This window comes from Chaetodon auriga, chromosome 20 (assembly GCF_051107435.1).
Source record: "Chaetodon auriga isolate fChaAug3 chromosome 20, fChaAug3.hap1, whole genome shotgun sequence".
Taxonomy (NCBI): Eukaryota; Metazoa; Chordata; class Actinopteri; order Chaetodontiformes; family Chaetodontidae; genus Chaetodon; species Chaetodon auriga.
The window spans coordinates 11,745,859-11,767,713 of record NC_135093.1 but is presented as its reverse complement, the minus strand read 5'-3'; the positions used below and the strand labels follow the sequence as shown (position 1 = coordinate 11,767,713).

General features: G+C 43.5%; 1 protein-coding gene across 2 annotated transcripts in view; it reads right to left on the bottom strand.

Moving 5' to 3' along the window:
- The window catches only part of ankfn1b (ankyrin repeat and fibronectin type III domain containing 1b), a 104,926-nt gene that overhangs the window by 43,635 nt on the left and 39,436 nt on the right, over window positions 1-21,855 (bottom strand). Inside the window, exons 1-2 of one of the 2 annotated variants that reach the window (XM_076760691.1) lie at window positions 9,145-9,382; window positions 5,746-5,786 (exon numbers count right to left, since the gene is read on the bottom strand). Coding sequence is in view for 1 of the 2 variants with exons in the window: in XM_076760690.1 (XP_076616805.1) it covers window positions 5,746-5,786 (41 nt within the window). In the remaining variant the exon portion in view is untranslated. Of the gene's footprint in view, window positions 1-5,745; window positions 5,787-9,144; window positions 9,383-21,855 lie in introns of those variants that run through there. The other variant, XM_076760690.1, reaches the window with a different exon arrangement.

Here is a 21,855-nt window from a genome sequence, read left to right as displayed (position 1 = left end):
CTGAAGTTGAGGGCAGGAAGGAATGATGATGCTGTGGTGAATCCTCTGTTAGATTGTCTCAATTGTGGGGAGAGGTTGAGTTTCATCCCACTAGCCTCTAGTATTACAACTTCATAAGTCATGTGCTACAAAGGAGGGGGCTCCTGTAATGGGAATTCAGAAATGCAGAAAATGCAGAACCTTCAGCTGGCCACCATGATGGTCCCGCCTGAACAGTGCAGCAAATAGTTTAAGGTTAGGAGGAGGACAATGCTGTAAAGTCGCCCGGTGACAAAAAACAGCAAACTTGAATTCAAATTGTCTATGAGTGATGATGGCGGTTGAAATGCTGAGTTGGCTTGTTTCTACCAAAAGCCGCTTAATCCTGAAATCATATTTGCGCAACTGCAGGCCAGCGCACAGCGAGCATCCAAAGCGTTCAGATGTTTTTGGGAAAGCTGATCACATTTTCATGTGTGTTTTCAAACTAGAGGGAGAGGGTCGCTGAAGGACTCGACTTGTTGTGCAACATAATAGAAAGACATTTTCCCAAAGTATTCCCTCGGCTAACGCGGTTGTGAGGATGGAGGGTTTGGATGTTATGCTGTTACATGTGCGTGCATGAATGTGTGTGAACGATTGTTGTCTTTAAAGCTAGAACGAAGAAAGCTATGCACTGCTGCTGTTCAAGTGCTCTAATTTAAGGTCGCTTTCTCCCTTTGCATCTTTCTCTGTGTCCCTCTCTCTCTCTCTCACTGACACACACACACACACACACACACACACATAATTATGGCCAGGGTGCCTTACCAAAACAATTGCTGTCTCTGCCTGCTCAGTTCGTCGGCCTGGCAGTTTGCTCTTGGGAAGTTCTCAAACAACCCAACAAGACTGCAGCCAAGCCACATCAAATAAGCACCCGCACACAGACACACACTCACACACACACACGCACAGAGGGATAAATATCGCTAACAAGTACACACTCTTCGTATTTGTGATACACACACTGGATCAACAGTATACATAGAAATACACTCCGCTGTCGAGAACATGTATGCACACATACACACTAGATGAACTGTACGAACAGTCACACACTCAGATAGTCCGCCAGCAGCAGTCTCCTCCGGCCCGCTGAGTTAGCTCCCTCTCCTACCACCATTACCACTATTGTAAATACTCCTCAATATGTATTTACACTGGGATTTCAAAACCCTGGAAAAAAATGAGGCGAAAAGAAAAGGAGGCTGGAAAAATGAAGGAATGTGTTTCGCGTCGGTCAGACAGCGGGAACCCTCAGTCCTTATTATCTTTCTGCTTGAATTTGCCTTGGATTGTCCCTCTGGGGGATGAGACGAGGAGTAATGCGGTGGGTCTTCTCTCCGTATGTCACTCTCTGCTCTCTTCTGACTCCTGTCTGCTTATTTCCATCTGATGCAAAAAGCAGGGATTGAAAGACGCCAGGCCAGAAAAAGACACTGAGAGTTAATTAAACTACAATTTCTTCACTGGATAATTCTTTTTGCATTACTTTGCGAAGGACACTGTTGCTCATTGGCGTGTGTGCCTCTTTACTTGTGGTTGGTAGATAAAGTATTCATAATGTCCTCTGATCTGAGACATTGAACGCTGCATTCGATCAGCTCCATTCAGGACTGTGTACTGTACATTCAACGAAATCCATAAAACCTGTCATGTCATCAACATGGTGCTGGGATTTAAACGCTTTAGGGCTTCGGCTCCTGTGTCCCCTTGTAACCACGGCAACAAGCAGCTACTGCCGGGAGGAAAAGTCCTTTAACTGAAGGAAGCGTGGCAGTAAAACAACAGCAGGGTTTGAGGCGCAGCGTCTTTCGTGTTAAGCCTGCGGCTGTTATCTCAGCAACAGAGAGGTCATGAAATATCAGGATGATCACCTCCACTAAACTGCAAAGTGAGCTTTTGAAAACTCTTAATGTACATTTTTGATAGTGTCAGATAAATATATACCACTTTGCACACATATCCTTTTTTGGATGAACGTCAGTATTAGAAAAAGAAAGAAGCACGTGATTGACCCAGACTCCGCAAGAGCTTTAGTCTCCAGTGGTGAGCATATTTTTCCCTAAAGTGTAGGTCCACTTAAGGAAACCCCTTTATATCCAACACTGTGATAATAAGGTGTCTACATCATTTTCCATAAGATCTATACAGTGATGTTACTGTGGGACTGAGAAATTAGACTGAACAAGAATAAGGTCTTATTATCTAAACAAAAGTCAGGCACATTACCGGAGAACAAATATCCCTTCTTACTCACTTTAGGTATCTCACACACACACACACACACACACACACACACACACACACACACACACACACACACACACCTACGTCACCCCCATATGAGAGCAATTACATGGCTTGCTCCCGTGAATAAATTAGTCTAATCAAGTTCTCTCTTCCCTGACATCCGTACCTAAATCCCTTGCTCGATGAAAAAAGCAGAGCATCCCCCAGCCTCCAAGACACCCCCAGTACACCATCCTTCCATTATTCCTTCCTTCCTGTACTGTCTGTACAAGTTAAGAAAGCAGAGATTTTGTATACAGAGTGCACCATGACCACAGAGTGCTGAAAGATCACGAGTGTGTATAAAACATGTGCAATAACAAAAACTGTCGAAATACGAAAGAAAACTGATTATCTGCTGAGGCACATGAAAACAGAATTACAGTGGTCCAAGAGGGACAAAATAGAGGCATGAATGGCCATGTCCATGGAGGAACAATGAGCCAGAGTTTAGCAATGTTCCATCCGAAGGTAAGAAGAGGAACAACTCAAATCCTTGACAAGAGTAAGAGAATGAATGAATGAATGAATGAAAGATACCAATACATTCCTCCACCTTGCAGGATAGCCTGCTGGGACAGAAATAAGCAAATATTTGACATTTTGAGGCTAAATGTTGTCATAGTAATCGGATATACCTTCAAAACTCCTACTCATCCTCACAATAAAAAGCAGATCTGAAGGCAGAATAGGAGCCAGAACAGAGAGGAAAAGACTGTTAATATGGTGGAAGAATACAAATGGGATACTAAAGAACAGAGACTAACACCCCACTCACACCTGGTGTTCAAATGGGATGTGTATCCGGATACATTATTCAGATAATAAAGGATTCAATCTTCTCTTTGAGTTTACACCTGGAATTTTTTAATGCGATCTTGTTGTCCTCATTGAGATCACATCTCTGTCCTCCGGAGTAAAACCTGCACGTGTGTAATCTGAGGAGGCAGCAAATCAGCACCAGACTCCCTTCAAAAGTCACAGAGTTTTGTGAGTTGCTGAATTAAGAGAAACTTTCTAAACTTTGCAGTCTGTGAAATATTGTTAATTATTTGTCCCCAAAGTTCTTCTCTTTGAATAAGAAATATCAGTTTGTCACAGCACGTGGCAGTGAGGGCATGTATGCTACTCTGTGAGTGGATAAATCATGTCTTGTTGCAGATCAGCTGCACAGGTGAGTGCAACACACACCGTCACACACACACAGTTACATCTTGCTGTGTTTCATTCATTTTCCACATGTATTGCTGTTATTTTTACGTGTTGAATAACACATCTCATGACACAGAATACACATATATGTTTTGTGTTAGGGAAGAAATGCTTCTATGTTGTCATTTCTTTCTTCTAATGTATGTGCATACATTTACCCCTCTGCATATGTTCACTTATGCTGTTTCGCATGTTTCTGCTGGCACAGATAAACGTGTAGCAGACTATACTGAGCACTCTTGTCAGACTTTTATTGTCCCCGAGGGGGATTTGTCTAACACAGAGACACACAGATACAGACGCAGCAGCATACAGCATCCCAGCATACGGCATTGTCAATGAGGCAGTCTCTTTCCCTCTTCGTCTGGGGAAGACTCCTGTTACTTGACACTGCATGATGATCGTACTGGTTCACAAATACAGCTGCTTGTCTCCAGGCAACAGATGTCTCCCACTCTGGCACACTGAGTGCTCACTGTGCCAGCACACCTGGCACATCGGCCATGTCGGATATGACAAAAAAAAAAAAATATGATGCAGCACATGTCCCACTGTCAGCGACGTATGGGCCCGACAGGGTTCGGCCTCAAGCACTCACGCTTGCACCCAGGCAGCTCACAACCACTGTGACATTTTCAGTCAATGAGTGAACTTTCATTTGATTCAGCCACATTACATTTCTCCATTGTTCTTCGGGACATCACACACACAGCGCAGATCAAATGTGCAGCAGAAAACTGACTTTTTACTGAAGATAACACATGATCACACCTGAGACTACTTACGCAAAGACAAACAATCGATAGTTTTACGAGTACCAGGCTGCCTGAGACAAAGGATCCACTCATTGACGCTTCAATTCAAAGCTTTCAAAGAAGACAGCTAGCAGAAAATCTTCCAATGAGTTAATTGGCTAATTGGTCCAAAATGAGGCGTCCTGAAACTCTTCCTCTCTGGATAACCACCTCTACGGTCATTTCAAGTACCCATTCACACCGAGAAACTGTCTGTGCACCAGCTGATAGGAAGGAACAGAGATACGTTGTGTGTTTAAGTACGTCCATGGCTTTAGTTGCCGGGCAACTAAAACATACAGCCAATTTAGCTTGAATTAAGTTCCCGCCCCACACATCTTTCACTATGTCCTCACTGTCTGCAGCCAACCTCAATTGTTCGGTTAGTTTCTGTCTTTTTCGAACAGTTATCTAAGACATGCTAATGTTTTCTATTAAAACACTTGCTTTTTGTCCTATTATTGCCCCAAACACAGTACAGTAGGAAATTAGCAATTAGCAAAGCCAGTGGTTGCTGAGCGACTAAGAGAATATTTTCACAGCAGTGGTTTGCTCATATAAAGTCTGTGTTGGGTTTGCATTGACAAATTGAAGGAGTGGGAAAAGTGAATGTAGCAGATCAGAAACAGAGAGGCTTCTCACGAAAGCAGGATAAAATATGAAACTGGGGAAATATTGTATATCCTCTCCCGCTGTTACGTTGAATCAGCAATCTTCATCTGGTCGTTTATTCTGTAGACACGAGCTAAGATAAAAGGCTCCATGGTTAACAGCGTCGTCTATGAGCAAAAATGTTCCGGGTGTGAATCACAGACCCACAGAAGATGTCAGTTTAGAGATATCAGTTACTGAAAGACACAACACAACACCACAGTTCGCCCATACGTACGAAATACAAAACCAGTGAATGCTTTTGTTCCATGAGACAACTTACAGCAAATTCCTGCTCTGATTGATTTGAAAAGTGCCACGCTGAAAAACTGGAATTACTGAGGAGTATCACTGTTATGGAATGGATTATGGGCCAGGCTGAGACCGACTTAGCTCCCTTTTCAGACACACACACACACACACACACACACACACACACACACACGCACCCACATTGGAATTCACTGGCATCTAAACACAGATGAATCAGGTCATTTTTAGGATTTTTTTAGGAACTGGGTTGCCTTGTAAATTTGAGCTGCCTAATAATCTTAAGCAGAATTAAATAATCAGTTATGCTCATGAGGTCAGTAAGCCAGTGAATGCATTCATGGCAGCATGCGTCTTAGTATTAGAAAACTTGAAATATGTTGCCACCATGGCAAGAGACCCAACCATTGGTGGGATTACATAAGTCTCTGGGAGCCATTAATTTTCACCATGTCTTTTGCTGATTTGCTGAAATTAGGAGTAGGAGGGGAAATGAGGGACTTACTTCTTACGCTGATTCTCCTTCCGGTCAGCCGAGCCCAGGCTCTGGAAATAAGAAGAAAACAGACATTAAAATCACCACATAAGACAGGCATGTTGTGGTTCTCCATCTTTAAGCATTCACTAACAGAGAGCACCCCAACACATAATGTAAAACCATGTGTTGGGTCAGGGGGCATATGCAGCATACATGTACACACAGTCCAGTTCTCCTTGTATCTTGTTTATGTCAACTTGGCTGAATCAGATGGTTAATTAATCCAGTTACTGTACTTGAAAAACAGCTGACTGCCGAAAGCTGATGGCAGTAGTAACAGATAGCAAAATGCACTGGCCTCAATTACACCATCAGCAAGTTACTGTAATTAGCCTAAAAAAAGGATCCAATTACACAAACACAAAGACAAGATATCCTGCTTTCTCCCTTAATTGAGTTTGGTTTATTAAAGTCGGGGTGACCTACAGTTAATGTATGTCTCAGCCCTCCCACTAATCTGGACATTTACTTCAAGGCAGCACCGATCAAATGATTAATGTCACCCTGTAAGAGGAAATTACATGGGTAATGACCTTGTCTCTGGTGAAAAATAATTAGCTCCCTGGCTACAGTCACAAACACTGGATTTACTTTATTCACACGCATTTATCAAAATGTGGTGTCTGTGTGCAAATGCATGCCCGTTTAGGAGGAGAAAAGTGAGGCGAGAGGACGAAAGTGAGTTTGAAAGCTGTTTCACCGATGATGGAGTCAATTGAGTTCAGAAACTCCCAAGTGCAAAAACTACACTTCCTTTCAGCTCTGCTCAGCAGGGGTCATTTGAACACATCCCTCCGGCAGAGCCAACTTATTATAGGCACACATGCATAGCACACACAATGACACTAACTCGCACTTCTACACAAAGGTACAGACACATACAGAGTATCCCGCTGCTGTCTGCCTCCTCTGGAGGTGTATAGCTCTCAGTGGTGACACTTAATGAGAAAGACAGAAGCACACACACACAAGACACACAGACACTCAACACATACATGCACATAACATAGCTGCCGTGATGCTGGAGACATTTCTGGAGTGAAATTCTTTCATTGTTTTGCATTTTCATCTTCGGCAAGAAGGCTAATCCAGGTTAAAGTGAATTTCAAGGTCAGGAAAATACCAATCAGTGGGAGCACCATGAAAATAAAACCTAATGTCTCCAATTTTGTCAGAACACTGGAGCCATTTATGGACATCTACTGGGGTTCAGTGAGTTTGGTGCAAGGTCTTCCTCTGTGTCTCTCCGTCAAAGTGGTACAGTACGGCAAGTGCATGCTTGAAAAGAAGTGAGAAAAAGGCATTCCATCCCTTTGAATTTCAAACTGAACATCAGAGGGAACTGCTGTTTTGAGTGTGAGTGTGTTTGTGTGTGAGTGTGCTTTTATGTGAGCAACGCAGTGACATTTTGACCAGCGAATGACTCTTCTACTCCGGCGCTTTGAGTGTGCATGTGCATGTGTGTGTGCTTTTATGTGTGCAGTGCAGTGACATTTTGACCAGCGATTGACTTCTGTGCGTAGAAGTCTGCATACGGGTTTGGTCCACCTGGTGTGGACAGGATAGGACATACAGAGCGGCTGACCTTTCACCTCCCAGCTCCCCTACAGTGCCCTCAGGTAGTGCCGCCCTGCCATGGGGACGAGGGCAGGTGGGTGTACTTCATCTGAAAGATACAGGTCTGTGTGGGGCGAAGGAGGACTATTGTAGAGCCAACTTTCAGGCTGAATTAATTAATTACAACATCAGAGCATCAATAAGGAGCCAGAAGAAGGAAGAAGTCTATTGCATAATCCCCTGATTAATTTCTACATTATTGATGTAGCTTGCTTTCAGAGTTTTTTTGGCCACTTGGGGGCAGTGGACATGGTGAACTTACTGGGAAACAGTTGCTTAGTTATGCATCCATCAGTTACAGAGCTGAAATTCGCAAATAAAGCTCTGTGAAGCAGAGTGGAGCTGCTCATCAACCAATTATTACAGCGTCAAGTGAACGGGAAAAGTGTGTAATAATACGTGCACGACAACTTCCTTTTTAACGAAGTTTAGTTTTTTGATTACCTGTGGACATTTAGTTCATTGACACGTCCTTTTATATAAAATAAGTGCACTGCAGGCAGAGTGTAGTTCTACTTAAGCAAGCAGAGACACAGCAAACAACATTAGTGTTAAATAAATATTCAGTAATTGTGTCTCATTTGAAATTATTATTTAATTGTTGTATTTTATCAGATGCAAAAAACAACATGATATTGGTGTTATATTATGGGCCATTGGCTGCTCTGCTCACTAAATATTGGTCACTTGAAAAACCATATCAGTCAATCACTAGTACAAACAATTATGACCAAACAAACAAATATACAAGCATTCTCATGTTATCTCATGTGACAAAGTGTCTTGCACAGTATCCTCTGTCAAATTTACAGTATGTGAAGTTATGGAAGCAAGCTTCAGTTAAAATGCTGTGGATTTCATCACTGACCACTCAGCCTACCTAGATGTGACCATTCAACATATCAGTGGCGTCGAATGATATTTTGCCCATGTACACACCAGCCTCTCGTAACGGTCTTCATACAACTTGCCATCTGAACCCTCTTACCTCTGTCCACATGCGCCTGCAGAAAGCATAACAAATACTAACCGATACAAAAGAGCAAAATTCAAATCAGGAGCGACAGTTCATGTGCAGTCTCAGCTGCTCATACAAAACATTTCTCTCTCCGTGCATCTTGTATCATTTCTATCACTTTTACGGTGCATAAACCCCCCCTGAGCCAAAAACAGCATGTTTCCGTAGACAATGATTGCAGGAGACATCGCACCTGACAACTAACAGAGCTATTCTCAACACCTCAGTCAATTATCTTAGTACTCAGTATTAAGTATCCTTGATGAGTAGACTTGATGTGAAACCCAGTATCTCATCAAGTCTAGGACATATTATGCACAAACAATTTTTTAATAACCTGAAAAAAGAGTGACATATGCAATAATATGGCTCGAATCATAAATACGAATCAATTAGTCAGTTTTCAAAGCATTCATCAGATTCCAGCTTTACCCACAGGCTTAAGTTTACATTTTGTGTGTGCGTGTAAGTGTGTTTATGGAAGCAGGTGAGTGAGCGCATACCTTTACAGCAGGTACCAAAAAACACAAAAAACAAAACAAAACTTGGCATTCCATCACAGCTCGCAATGTATGCTGTATTCTTTCAAATGCCTCCAAAGCATTATCCGCTTACCACGGCTTTGTTCAAATACTGACTCATGAGCGAACAGAAACACAGGAATACACACAAAAACATGTGGACAGAATGCCTTCACTTTGCATCCACTGATTCCAGGCGCGCGCACATACCTGTCGAGTTCCACCAAGTGAACCCGGTCGGAGAACCTTACTCTACTCGCCCTGTCTTCTTTTTCTCTCTTGTTTTCAAAACCGAAAGTCCTCGCTGTGGTGTATCGGCGGAGGCTGTAATTGCTGTTCACCTGTCCGACTTCAACTCTAGCTCCGTTTCCCTCCCTCCCTATCTAATTCTCTCTATTATCCTCTCTTTCTGTCTAAAGCCGCCGGTCACACGAAGGTTTGTGAAGCTTGCTCCGATGGTGGCTGCTACCTCCACTGACTTGTTGTACTTTAATTGTGGTTGCTAGGTGATAAGCTTCTCCAATTCTGCACACAGTGAGAAGGGGAGGACAGGAGAGGAGGGGGAGAAAGTGAGAGAATAGTTGGTGGCGGTGTGTGTGCTGGGGGGGTGTGTGTGGGGAGGGTGGTGGTTGGAGGAAATGCTCATTATAGACACAGTAGCCTGAAGAGAATGATCAACGGGGAGCAGGGGAAAGGTTTACAGGAGGGGAAGAAGTTGTGCAGATGAGAGTCATGGATGGATGGAGAAAAACAGGTGCACTTCCTTGTTTTTATCAGGGACCACCTTGTGCAACCTGTGACACTTACGCAAGCTAAACAGCAGCACACTTGGAAGATTTGCCATAATACTTTATAGTCACAATAGTCAAGCGTTTCTGCACAGACATTGATTTTTCCTTTGGGTTAGTATTGGCTCATTGGCTTTACGCTCATTAAAGGCAGGAAAAATGAGACAACAGCGACGTTTTTCAATTATGTTTGGAAGGACAACTCAGATTTAGAGTCAGCAGTAACGACACAATTAGCTAATTATCCTTTTCAGCACTTTGCAACAACTCCCTGCTGCTAATTATTGTCTTTGGTGTACACAGGTGTCTAAGCTGATGAACAGGTCAAAATAGCATTTATGTGTGTATTATGTCATTATGTATGTCAGAGCATAGCAAGAACAAAAATTAGCACAACGTGAGATTAGGCACAAATAGCAACTAGTCATCAGCATACTGTGATTGATGATAAAAATACATATTTGAACAAGATTCAACGTCATAATTTCAATATATGGCGATGCTTTTCTCGAAACATAAAACATTTCTACTGAACAGTAATGCTGACAACCAAAGATATACAGCAAGAGTGGATGTGTTCAGCCACAAAATGTATATTAGATAGAAAAGTTCCCCTAGTTTCCCTCAGCATGGGCAATTACCCCCACTGCAGCTTGGGTAAAGTTTCTGCATCAGAGTACAGAATCTGACTGCTTTTTCCCACATAAAGCTGATTCACATGAGACCTACAGACCTCTGATATCCTTGAGACAAGCCCTTTACATAAAGGCATGACACTCTGATAAGGCACGGCATCCCATAAATTGCTTCATGTTACATTAAGGACTTGTGCGAACAAACTGGACAGGTAACAGTGAGAACTGGTTTAAAAGGACTGGTAGACACATAAAAAAACAGCAAGCAGAGCGCTGCTTATGACCAGTAGGCAATTCATGCTTCCTTGTGCAGGCCACCCGCTTAGACTTTCAGCTCTGGTGAATGTCAATATAAATCAGTTTAGTCATGACATCTACAATGTGCTTAGTAGCTGGTGACCTTTAGTGCAACTGTGAGTAACTGCTGAAGGTGAGCCTCTGTGTGTATACTGTATGTGTAAGTATGGTGCTGGCATGGCGTATTATGACTCACTGTTTTCAGAGTCTGGCTGTGGGCACATACAAATCTCTGCCACCTCATTGTCCACTGAGTGAGTACTGAGCAGCATGAACACAGAGCGGTATAGGGAGTATTACTCATTGCTGGTGGAAATGTCAAACATGCTGGAGTTGCTCTGAAAGGATACACAGGAAATGGTGTCATACTTTCCTTTGTTATCCTCCCTTTCCTACTTGTGTCCATCCATCTCTCCATCGACCCTTGCTTTTACTCAACAATAAAATCCACCTGCCAATTTCTGGGGCTTAGACTAGAGGAGATGCGAGCACCCAGCATGCACCACCGAGGGGCCACAGCAGGTTGCTCCGACACCTGTCAGTCAGGAGGAACTTTTCTAATTATAGCTCACACACATTACGCACACATCCCAATACATCCTTATGCACGCCCACACACACCAGTCATTCTCACACATGCACACATGCACACATTTAGCAACTTCCTTGAAGGGCTCTCAATGGGTTCCTGGTGGCCTTTCAGTGTATCCTTCCTATACAGGCTCCTGGGAAGGGTTTAAAAGGAACAGTGTGACAGCAGGCTTCAGGATACACACTATGCACTGCCAAGCCTCCCAACATCAACAATGTAATAATACTACCACTAATAATAATAAGCACTTATTAATAACCTCTTAAGATGCAATTACTATGTACAATCATTAAACTATTGTTAGGCTTTAACTCTGAATGTTTAGAGTGAGAAAAATATAGAGTAAATTACTGTAATAGAAAAATTTCCACTGAATTGTTAGACAAAAAGATTGTAATGTTGATGGAGGCGCAAAGCAATTAAAGCAATAAAAACATGCAAATCTGTCTCCAGGTATAGGTAAAGTGATATTCATCAATATAAAGCTTAAATACTTAGAGACAAAAAGTAAAACAGCTTTGAGATACAGTACAACTCCTCCAACACTGTGTCCATCTAGCAACAACTGGCAAGTAAATTAACCATAGTGTGAGTTTTATGGCATTTACAGCTATCTGCAGTCCCTCTTGCTAGTTGTTATACCATCAGGGTCAGTGCAGTTTTACAGCTTAATCAACTGCCAGATATGTTTGGACTGGGGGCAACATTGTGCAGGCTGATCTAAAAAAGCACAACCCAATTATAAACAGCAGCTTGTAATAGTCAACTGGGGGCCTCCTACAGAACCAGGTTGGCAGAGAGAAAAACAAGGGCGAGAAGGTGAAAAAATAAGGAAAGGTAAAAAGAAAAAGAAACCATTCAAATAGAAAAAATGGCAGTCGAATGGGAGAAAGAAGGGAAAGGTGGTGAAAGAAAGCCAAACAAATTGAAATTATGCATGCATGCAGCAATATTTGTTGGTGTAATTATAAATTGGCAAACATCTGAAAAATACACTCAGTTTTGGGCACAAACATTTCAGAAATCGCCACAAGATGTTTCTGGGTTTATGCAAAGGTTTCAAAAGCCAAAGAGCTCAAATCATTTAGAGAACCGTGTCATTTTTAATAGAATACAAACCGTAATATGCTCCATAAATATTGAACAAAGATGAATGCAAGAGTGATTTGGAGGAACAGTGTGTTATTTCTCTTTCTTTCTTTCTTGTGCTAATCCATTTTCCACTGCAGTGTTAGAATTAATTGGGCTCTTAAAAACTCAGACACTTCTGAGGGAAAGACAAAAGAGGGAAAGAAAACAGATGACAACGGAGAGCTGACAGGCAGATACATTACATCAATAAGACAGCAAATGGACTGAAGGACTGGACCGCTAACAGGAGGACAGACAGCGAGCTCGACAGGTCCACATTTACAGACGGGCAGGTGTATGCAAAGAGAGGAAGCTACTATATGACTAAAAGAGAACGTTTTAGTTGGCATCACACATGCATGTGCCGTGCTTCCTGATTTCACTGACCAATCAAAACATGTCAACAGCACTGGGTGATGAGAGAGTGACAGGGCGGGTCTTCTCTCCCTCTGTCTCCACTTTTACAATGTCATTATTTGTACAGGATTCCCCCTCCCTAGTCTTGTGGTCTGGGGACCAAAGGGACCAAAACATGGCTCATAAATCAACCCAGCAGAGAGAGACTATGGATATTTACCCATAAATCACTGCGGCGGAGCCACCTACAATCAGACTAATAGGGCTGGAAGACGTGCTGTCATCCAACCCATGATGTCACCAAGCCTGAGCCTGTGGGTGTTGATGTTGGTGGTGGGTCTCTGGATCTGTGTGTGTGAGAGTGTGTGTGTGTGTGTGTGTGTGTGTGTATGAGGGGATGCCTGCATATGGGGCTGTGGGTATCAAGCTATGTGCATGTGTGAGTGTAGGGGGGTGTCTGGGTATGTGGTGGTAGGTCTACAGCTCTGCTTGTGTAAGTGTCTGTGGTGAGTGTGTGTGTGTGGTGTATGTGGGAGGCGGGACGTCTGTTTATACGGGTTTGTGTGTACTAGGGTGGCCGATGTGTGTGTGTGTGTGTGTGTGTGTGTGTGAATTTGTCTGTCAGTATATACTTTCATCATGTCTTTGCAATTATGTACATTAGTCTATACACACACATAAACACGCACACACATGCATACACACTGGAATTGTACATCTTAACTGGACTTAACACTCGTGTAAAACACACACACACAGACACATACAGACGCATGCACACACACACTGGTCTTGTGGTTAGTGCTGGCTTACAATGGGTGTGGGATTCCATAGAGAAAATCTAAACAAGTCGAGCGGTTAGCACGGGTCTGCCACGTTTCCACACAATGGCGCTCATTGACATAAATAACTGGGGACTTTGTGAAATGGGACACCCATTAACTTCTCCTCCACAGATAATTGCCCATTAGATCTTGGAAGAGCACCGGATTGAGAAATAACTCAACTCTGACACTAAATGCAACTTGTAATAATAAAAAAGTCACATTGTGAAAGGGGGCCTGGAATCCGTTAAGATGTGCTGGCTTTACGTACTATCATCCAGCCAAGCACTTGGATTATCAACAAAGAAAACCGTGGCTTGTTGTAGGAGCTCTGCGAGCCTGTGCCTTTGCCTAAGCTGTACTTTGAACATGGAAAAGATGATGACAACAGGGGAAGGAGAAGACAAAGAAGAAGAGAACTGCAAATTAGAAAATAAGACGCAAGAGTAATTATTGTAGAGGAAACTGAAAAATATAGTACAAAATGAAACAGAGGCTGAATAGTTTAGAAACGAGCTGATTAGCCAAGGAATCTTAGAAAAGTAGAAGAAAAGTGTTTGATCAGGTTGAGTTACAGCTTGAGAAGTAAATGTAAGTAATTACGGTGACTAATAAAAACACAAACAACGCATCCAGTACTGATGTCACTCATGACGTACATAATTTACTTGTGGACACCAAGGACAACAACCTTCACCTCTGATGAATCAGAGCAGATGGTTTTGTTGTCAGTCCCACAGATTCTCGGATGAATTGTTGTCCCCGTGTCAGCGCTTCACGTCCGCTTACTGTCACCCACCTCACTCTGTGCGCACGGTCCCGCCTGTGAGTGTCACCGCGGCATGAAAGGACAAATATCCAGAGTAACATGACTCATTCATAAAATCAAACGCCTCTTGCCTACAGCCTTCAAGAGCGAACCACACGCAATACTATAAACAGTCAATTACAGCAACGCTGGGTGAGTCAATCTTCATGTAAAATATGACGAAGGTAATTATCCTCATATGACTGCACGGATCAATTCTGAGGTTAAGAATAGATCTACAGGCAGTGACACATCAGTGAGGAGGCTGGCCGCGAAGATAGTCAGACTGACACGCACACAGACACATATGGGAACACACACACACTTACATATGCATACACACATGCATATGATACATATTCACTCCACCTACACATGCCAGTGGCCATGGCTCTATTTATTTTCCCTCATTAGTTTTAAATGGCCCATCCAGACATTACTGTGGCCCCTGCTTTTAATCACTGGAGAGAGCGCAGCGCTGGCTTCGTCCGCTTTGATGGCCCTAGTCGTCTGTCAGCCAACCAGCAGGCCAGCTTCTCTCCTCCCTTGCCTTTATGCTACTGCAAACAGCTGCCCCTTCTGCTGCACTTTGCAAGGCTATTTTCATATTGAGTGATGCATCTATCACTATCACTCCAAGTGGACTGATCTCTGCTTAATGACTGGTGCATTGATGAAAAGGGCAGCAACCTGCACAAAAAAGTGTGTGTGTCTAACAACAAAACTATAGCAGCACGTGTGACTACAATAATGGTGTTTCAAAGGTAATGCTTCACTAACTCTAGCAGGTGCAGGTGTTTATAGCCAAGCTTAAGGTGCCAAAAGCATGAAATATAACAGCAATAGTCAAGCTGGGATGCTTTTTTTCAATGCTGTCTAATGTTTTATTTGTTAGCTGCTCCAGAGGGACAGCCCAGCAGCAAGGATGTACTGTATGAGTTAGAGAGTAATGAGAGGAAGCTCCCATCGGCTTCTCAATTACTAATGCTGGCCTCTCATTTGAGAAGGCTGGTTTATCAGGTTGCTAGATTAGTTGCCCCTCAGCAGTCTTATTTTTAGGACTTCCGCTATGCAATAATGGTACTAAACTATAAGAACTGAGACTCAGGAGGCAGGAGACACGGAAGAGAGGTTAAGAGGTCAAACAGAGGCATTTATTCAATTATTCATCTATCATCTTGCCATAAAAATTCAGATTTGACATCGTATTTGGATGGATCGCAGGCTTTTCTCCTGCCCAATATCACACTGCAGAGGTACAGCATGCAGAAATGTGCAGCTACTGCACATTTTCTTCATTAGTCTTGTTTTGAATGGACAAAAAGCACAAGCATTAGATATTCCGATAGGGATGAAACCAGACACACACACACACACACACACAGCAAAACAAAGCAAAAACAACTAACATAATCACAAAGTTTGCACAGCATGGATTTTTTTCGGCCAAAAAATGCCAATGTTATTCTGCATAGCACTTGTCTAAGCCTAAACAAAAGAAACGCCGGTCTATAGAATGTCCTTGGGAGTATATTAAAACCAGAAGAGTAAGGGAGTGTGCATGTGCTCTAGATGATAGCAGGGTGCCGACTAATAAGAAATGTTAAGAAGAAAAACAAGCCTTTGATATGAATGACATCATCACAGCTTGACCTGTTTTGAATTTCTGACTCGAGGCCTAAACATACACTGTTAGCGAGGCTCGCACTTCATTGTGGTCTATGACTGGACTCGTGCCCCCATTCATTACAAGTGAAACGTTGGAATAAAGAGAAACAACTGGTGAATAATGGCAAATTGCAGTCAAAACGGTGTGAAAATAAGTAACAATTCATTTCAATTTAGCTTTATGTCATCACCACATTTACATGGATTCCTCAAGTTAGCAGAGAAAGAGAAAATATTATTTCTAAAGTGCCTCAGTAATGTTTGACCTGTCTTTTCAAATCAGGTGTTGAGAAATATGGAGTGTAGGGGCAGGGTTAAAACAGCAGGTACATTCGCAGTGATACTACTGGGTGGCACAGTGTTGTACCAGAGTGTGTGTTCCCTCCTGATCCCAAAGTGATTTATTTCATTTTAATACAGCATGTTTGCCTTGGAGCATGATATGTATTTGGTCATGAGACATTAATAGAGTAGAAAACATGTTGAAAAATGAGCTCGCTGACGTGTGTGTTTGAGTACTGTATGTGCTTGGGTGTGTGTGTGTGTGTGTGCCTGTGTGTGTCTGTACTGCAAGAGTCTTGAGGCCCATGCTGTCACTCAGCCCAGCTCACAGGGTGGTCCAAACACTGAGCCCTCTTTACTCAGTCACACACACACAAGCACATGCACACAAACAAACAAACACTCACTGGTGTACATGTAATGACATACGTAACAAAGTATACGTACATAAATATATGGCCATATATATGACCATAATGAAGCAATCAAATAACCTCAGCGCTTCCCCTCTTCCTGTCCCAAACCGTACACCTAAATATACTGCCACAGACTCCATCGCACAGCAACAAAAATGGGGAGTCCAGAGGAAAGGAACAGCGCTACACAGCAACCCTTTCATGCTTCACATTCAGTGTAGTTTCGCTGGAAGGATGCTGAGTTTGACAGCACGGCGTACAGGCCAGTAAGTGACGGTGTGATTTGGCAGTTTTTTGGTAAGCCTGTAAGGCAAATGAGCAGTACTGACGTAGACGTAAAAGGGGAAGTTTGCTTGCCCACCCTGCCAGAATTTCATTATGTCAATTTAGAATCTCCACCAAATGGCTCCATAAAAGCAGCCTGACCTCTTGCCGCCTGATAAAGCTACTGATATTACAGGAAATGGCTAAGTTCTTGTCAGTGGAAGAAATCCGCCTCAAAACCTCTTGGTAACCAACTTTCCAAAAGCTACTTAACACTTACACTTAGGCTGTTTTTGTTTTCCAGTAAATTGGACCAGAGTGACATTGACTTTGGCCTGCTCATGCTAAGCTGGGCAAGCAATAAAGCTGCTCCCTGATGCCAGATATTTAACATTTGATTATTCAGCAATATGGCTGGTGTAAAGATTTCCCAAATTGAAGACGCACAGCACAATGATTACTCACAGAATCACTTGCACTAAAACGAAAAGAATCAGAAGCGTGTCTGTTTCAACATGTGTGTATAATTGCAGCAAAGAAACACAGAATACAAGTGAGCCAAAGGACTGTGATACAATCACTGACGGTTTGGTGTTGACATGTCAAGAACTGAAACTTCCTGTGAGCCATTACCACTCAGAGTGAAAACCGGGATGTCTAATTAGAGTATACGCTTTGCAGCAAGAGCGAGATAGTTTAAAAGAAGTTCAAACATAAGAAAATCACGCTCCTTTCATGAGCGCCGGACCATGCCTTGATTTTCCATATCTGCTCCTCCAAAAGACAACAAGCCACAAAGTGAGCTCACCAGTGATTTATTTGGGCTATTAGCACTGATGTATCTGGATTAGCTCCACTTTCGTCTTCCAGGTGAGGGGGAAATGAGTCGTTAATATTTGTGCTACGCTACAGTTCTCCTGCAGCATCACAGCTCGCACAGCAGGAAGCACCAGGCTCCCTCCCCTTCCCGCCATTAGACACTCACTGAACAAATACTGCAAATGAGCCCCGCTTCCCCCACAAAATGGTAATAAGCCATAATTGCCTGTAATCTGAATACATTAGTCCTAAGAGGGTCCTGTTGCTTTTGTGTGCAATCATGGTGGAGCGTAAGGACTAAAACATGGCGGTAAGAAAGGTGTATGACTCTCTCCAATTCACCAGGGGTCAGATTTTGGCTGGGTTCCTGAACTCGATCACACAGTGCATGTAATTTAAATGTAAGTTTATGGTGCTTGACCAGATTCTCACGAGCATAGGTGGGCTCCTGTCACATATGAGAAAGTGTTTTAGACTACAGTAAAAAAAAAAAAAAGAAAAACTGGCCTGCAAATTATGGCTGAACAGTTAATCGAAACATTATTGAAACAGCAAAATGGCCCAACGGCAATATCCAAATTGCAGGAGCAGCAATTTTTTGATGGAGGTAAAATTTGTCACAGCATACCATTATAAATGAAGCAAGCACTGTTTGATACAGACACTTTTATAGCGAAAATGAAATGCAAAAATTTCCATTCACATTAAAACTGTAACTCATATCACGCTTGCAATATCTATCAAAATAATCACAATGTCATTTTTTTTTTTTTTTTTTTTTGCATATCGTTCAGTCCTACTGTGGAAGTGAGAGAACTGCTTGCTGGGAATGTGATTTTCTGGAAATAATAAATGCAACACACGAGAGACAGTCTGAGACTGAAGGTGGCTGTTGGTTAAACCACAACTGATAGATGGGATCAGGACCATTTATAATCCTTCTGCAAGCCTCTAGACAAGCTCTTTACTTATTTATTTTTGTTTTTTTGCATGTTTTGCTGAGTGTGTTCCCTTCACCAGCATGTCAGTCTGGAGCTTGGCATGCTTTCGTCCTGTCACTCTTTTTCTCTTTTCTTCTCTTTTATTTTCTCATTGCACCAATTTCTTTCTTTCTCTAGAGTTGGAGGCGCCATTGTGTGCTTGCGGCTTGTTTACGAGGAACACTGATTCACCCAGTGAGGTTTGGCTTGCTCGAACAGGGAGGGGAAGAAATATGAATGAATTTGCAACACCCCAACCCTCCACTCCCCCCCCCTCTATTCCCGAATTCTCCCATCATCTTTCTTCCTCTCTACATGCTCCTCAGCCACCTCCAGTCACACTTTTCCACTGGTGTGTGCGTGTGTCAGTGAGAGTGTATTTGTGTAAAGCCAGAGGGGCGGCCAACACTGGCCAGAGGCTCATTTTTGTGGCCAGGCCAGTGTGTATCCCGACGGCTTGCAGGCGTCTCGGGGGCCAGCTCCTCCTTCCAGCTCCATTCCCTCACCCTAGGGCCTCTCCAGAGAGTCTTTGCAACCAGCCACTGCTTAGTCATTTCAAGATCCTCCAGGACAAAAACCAGTGCTTAGTTTCAAGCATTTATTAAAAATGACAGGCTGTGTTTGTGAGACCTGTCGGGGAGAGGAGGACGAGGAGGAGGAGGGGGAAAAAAGTCATGTATCCAAAACTGGAAAGAACATTGAGAGTGGGTTTCATGGCTGGGTTGGCGAAGGGAAGTCTTGGACTAACTTGTAATGGTATCTCTCAAAAATGTCAAGGTTAAAAATGTCTTCTTAGCTCCTGATGGCCATGTTCTCTATCTCTCCTGTGCAATGCCTGTAGTTGCCATAGAGACCTGCAATATTGCCTATTCTGGTGCATTAGCTTATTATTACAAGAGTAAACTAGCTGGAATCCAAACTCAAACATGCTGAACCGAGGACAGAAATCTATATTAATCCCCAACAGGGAAGAATTTAAAACTATCAGGCACACAGTGACATGTTGGACCTAAAGAAACCATACTAGCTATTAATATCCATGCATCATTAGAAGCCGCAGGCAGGAATCGGATCTTTTATGTGGGTCGTGAGCTCTTGACTTGAAGCGTCACTTTGAGTCTTTTTCAGGCGTGAGGAGCTGAGCTTCAGGTTTTGGCTCACCTCAATAGTTCACGTGGCAAACAAATAAAATGGCACATGGTTTTCAGAGAGTTCACGAGTTCAGGACATCAGTGAAGGAAGGGGGTGGTATTTGATTTCTCGCTGACACAAGAGGAAAAAGTTAGGGGTTGCTGAGTGAGAGCAAGAGAGAGAGAGAGAGAGGGAGAGAGAGAGAGAGAGAGAGAGAGAGGGAGAGAGAGAGAGAGACAGGGCATGGAGACAGCAGCATCCTCTGCTTCACACCTCATCTTTCCCACGGTATTTGGTTTGTTTACAAGCAGTGGAGTCAGTGACAGGTTCATTCCTTGTATCCTGGCTCCAACCAGCGTCAGGTAGGAGGCAGCTAGGCTGGGCTCTGAGGCCGTCTTGCCGCTCAAAGCTCCACGCAGGCCAGCATGACCAACAGGCTGGGATTTCCATGTCATAACATACCCCTCCCCAACCCCCGACTGACGCCAAGGCTTTCTCCTTCATCTTTGCTGTCTCATTCTCCGCCCCCCCCCCCCACTTCCTTGCCCTATTTGCCATGTCTTCATCTCTCCAGGGGGCTACAGTAGCCGCGAAACAGCATGACCAATGCCGGAGGTTTCTACATCTCTCCCTTCCGTCTAATCGTTTCTCCAGTTTGTGCTGTTTTGGCGTCAGTGTCCGGATGCTGATACCCAAGACAGCAAACCTGACCCCTGCTGACTCCACACTGCCTTACACTCCCCAGAAACAACCCCCACCCCACAGTTAGCCTCAAATCCTGTCAACTCTCTCCCTCCCCTCCCCAGCGTCCCCCCACCCCATTCCCTTCATGACCCTTTTTGCCACCTGCAGGCCTCTAATTTACAGTGTTTGTGCGTACTGAGATATCCGTGAACGGCTGGCTATTCTGGGCATGTGGAACATGGCATCAATGCCGGATCGCATCCATGCGATTTCCCCTATCTGCACCCCACTTCCATACCACACTCACCAACCCCTGCAGAAGCATGTATGCAGTCTGGCTCAGGTATCCTGCAGTCATGGAGTCTGGAGAACATTTTGCTTTGTCCAAAAAGGCTTAGGAAGTGATACCAGAAGCTTTGGGAACACTGGTGGTCAACACGGGTGATCCTCCATCCCATGCCTGGATTGGTATGTTTCATAGCAGCAATAATGCATCTTATTCCAAACCAATTTCCAGAAAAAGCAATGTCCTGCTGTGCCAAACTTTAGAACACGCTCCCTCTTAATCTCACAACTGAAACTCTTTAGTTGTGTGTTTAAATACAAAGCATATGAGTGGTTCTCATTATTACAAGCGTGTGAGACTGCATGAGTGACTCAGTCTCAGTCTCAGTGTGACAAGTCGTCCTAGTCTGCAAAAAACAGACTGAGAGAGCAACAGAGAGAATGCAGAGAAAGAGTCAGAGAGAGCAGAGTTCCCCATAACATGCCTTTCCATCCGAGGCATTTGAAAGAAGAAATACCACAGTCTCTGCAGCGCTACAGCTCTTGTAAATAATCCGAGTCTGGGCGCCACCTCAGAATCCCCAGCCTGGTCCCTGGCCTGGTGGGTGCCATGTCAGTTCAGTTCAGGGGGAGGGGTTTAAGGGGAGGTGCGGAGGGGGGGGTTATTGAGAGAGGAAAGAGTGAGGCGAGGAAAGTGAGGGGAGAAGAGGGGAGGAGGGACGGGGGCGTCCAAGCCTGCTCTTGCATCATCACTTGATACTACTTACTGCATACTGCCGGGGTGAGTGAGTGGGGTACATGTGTCAAGATTGAGGTAAAGAGGAATTCAGTAAGTACTTCTCTGTTTTTCTTTTTGCACTTTCTTGCCAGCTATACCTGCTTCACCCACCACCACAACCATCACCTCTTGCAGAGTGAATTAACAAAGTCCATTCAGTATTCATCCCAACGACTTACTGA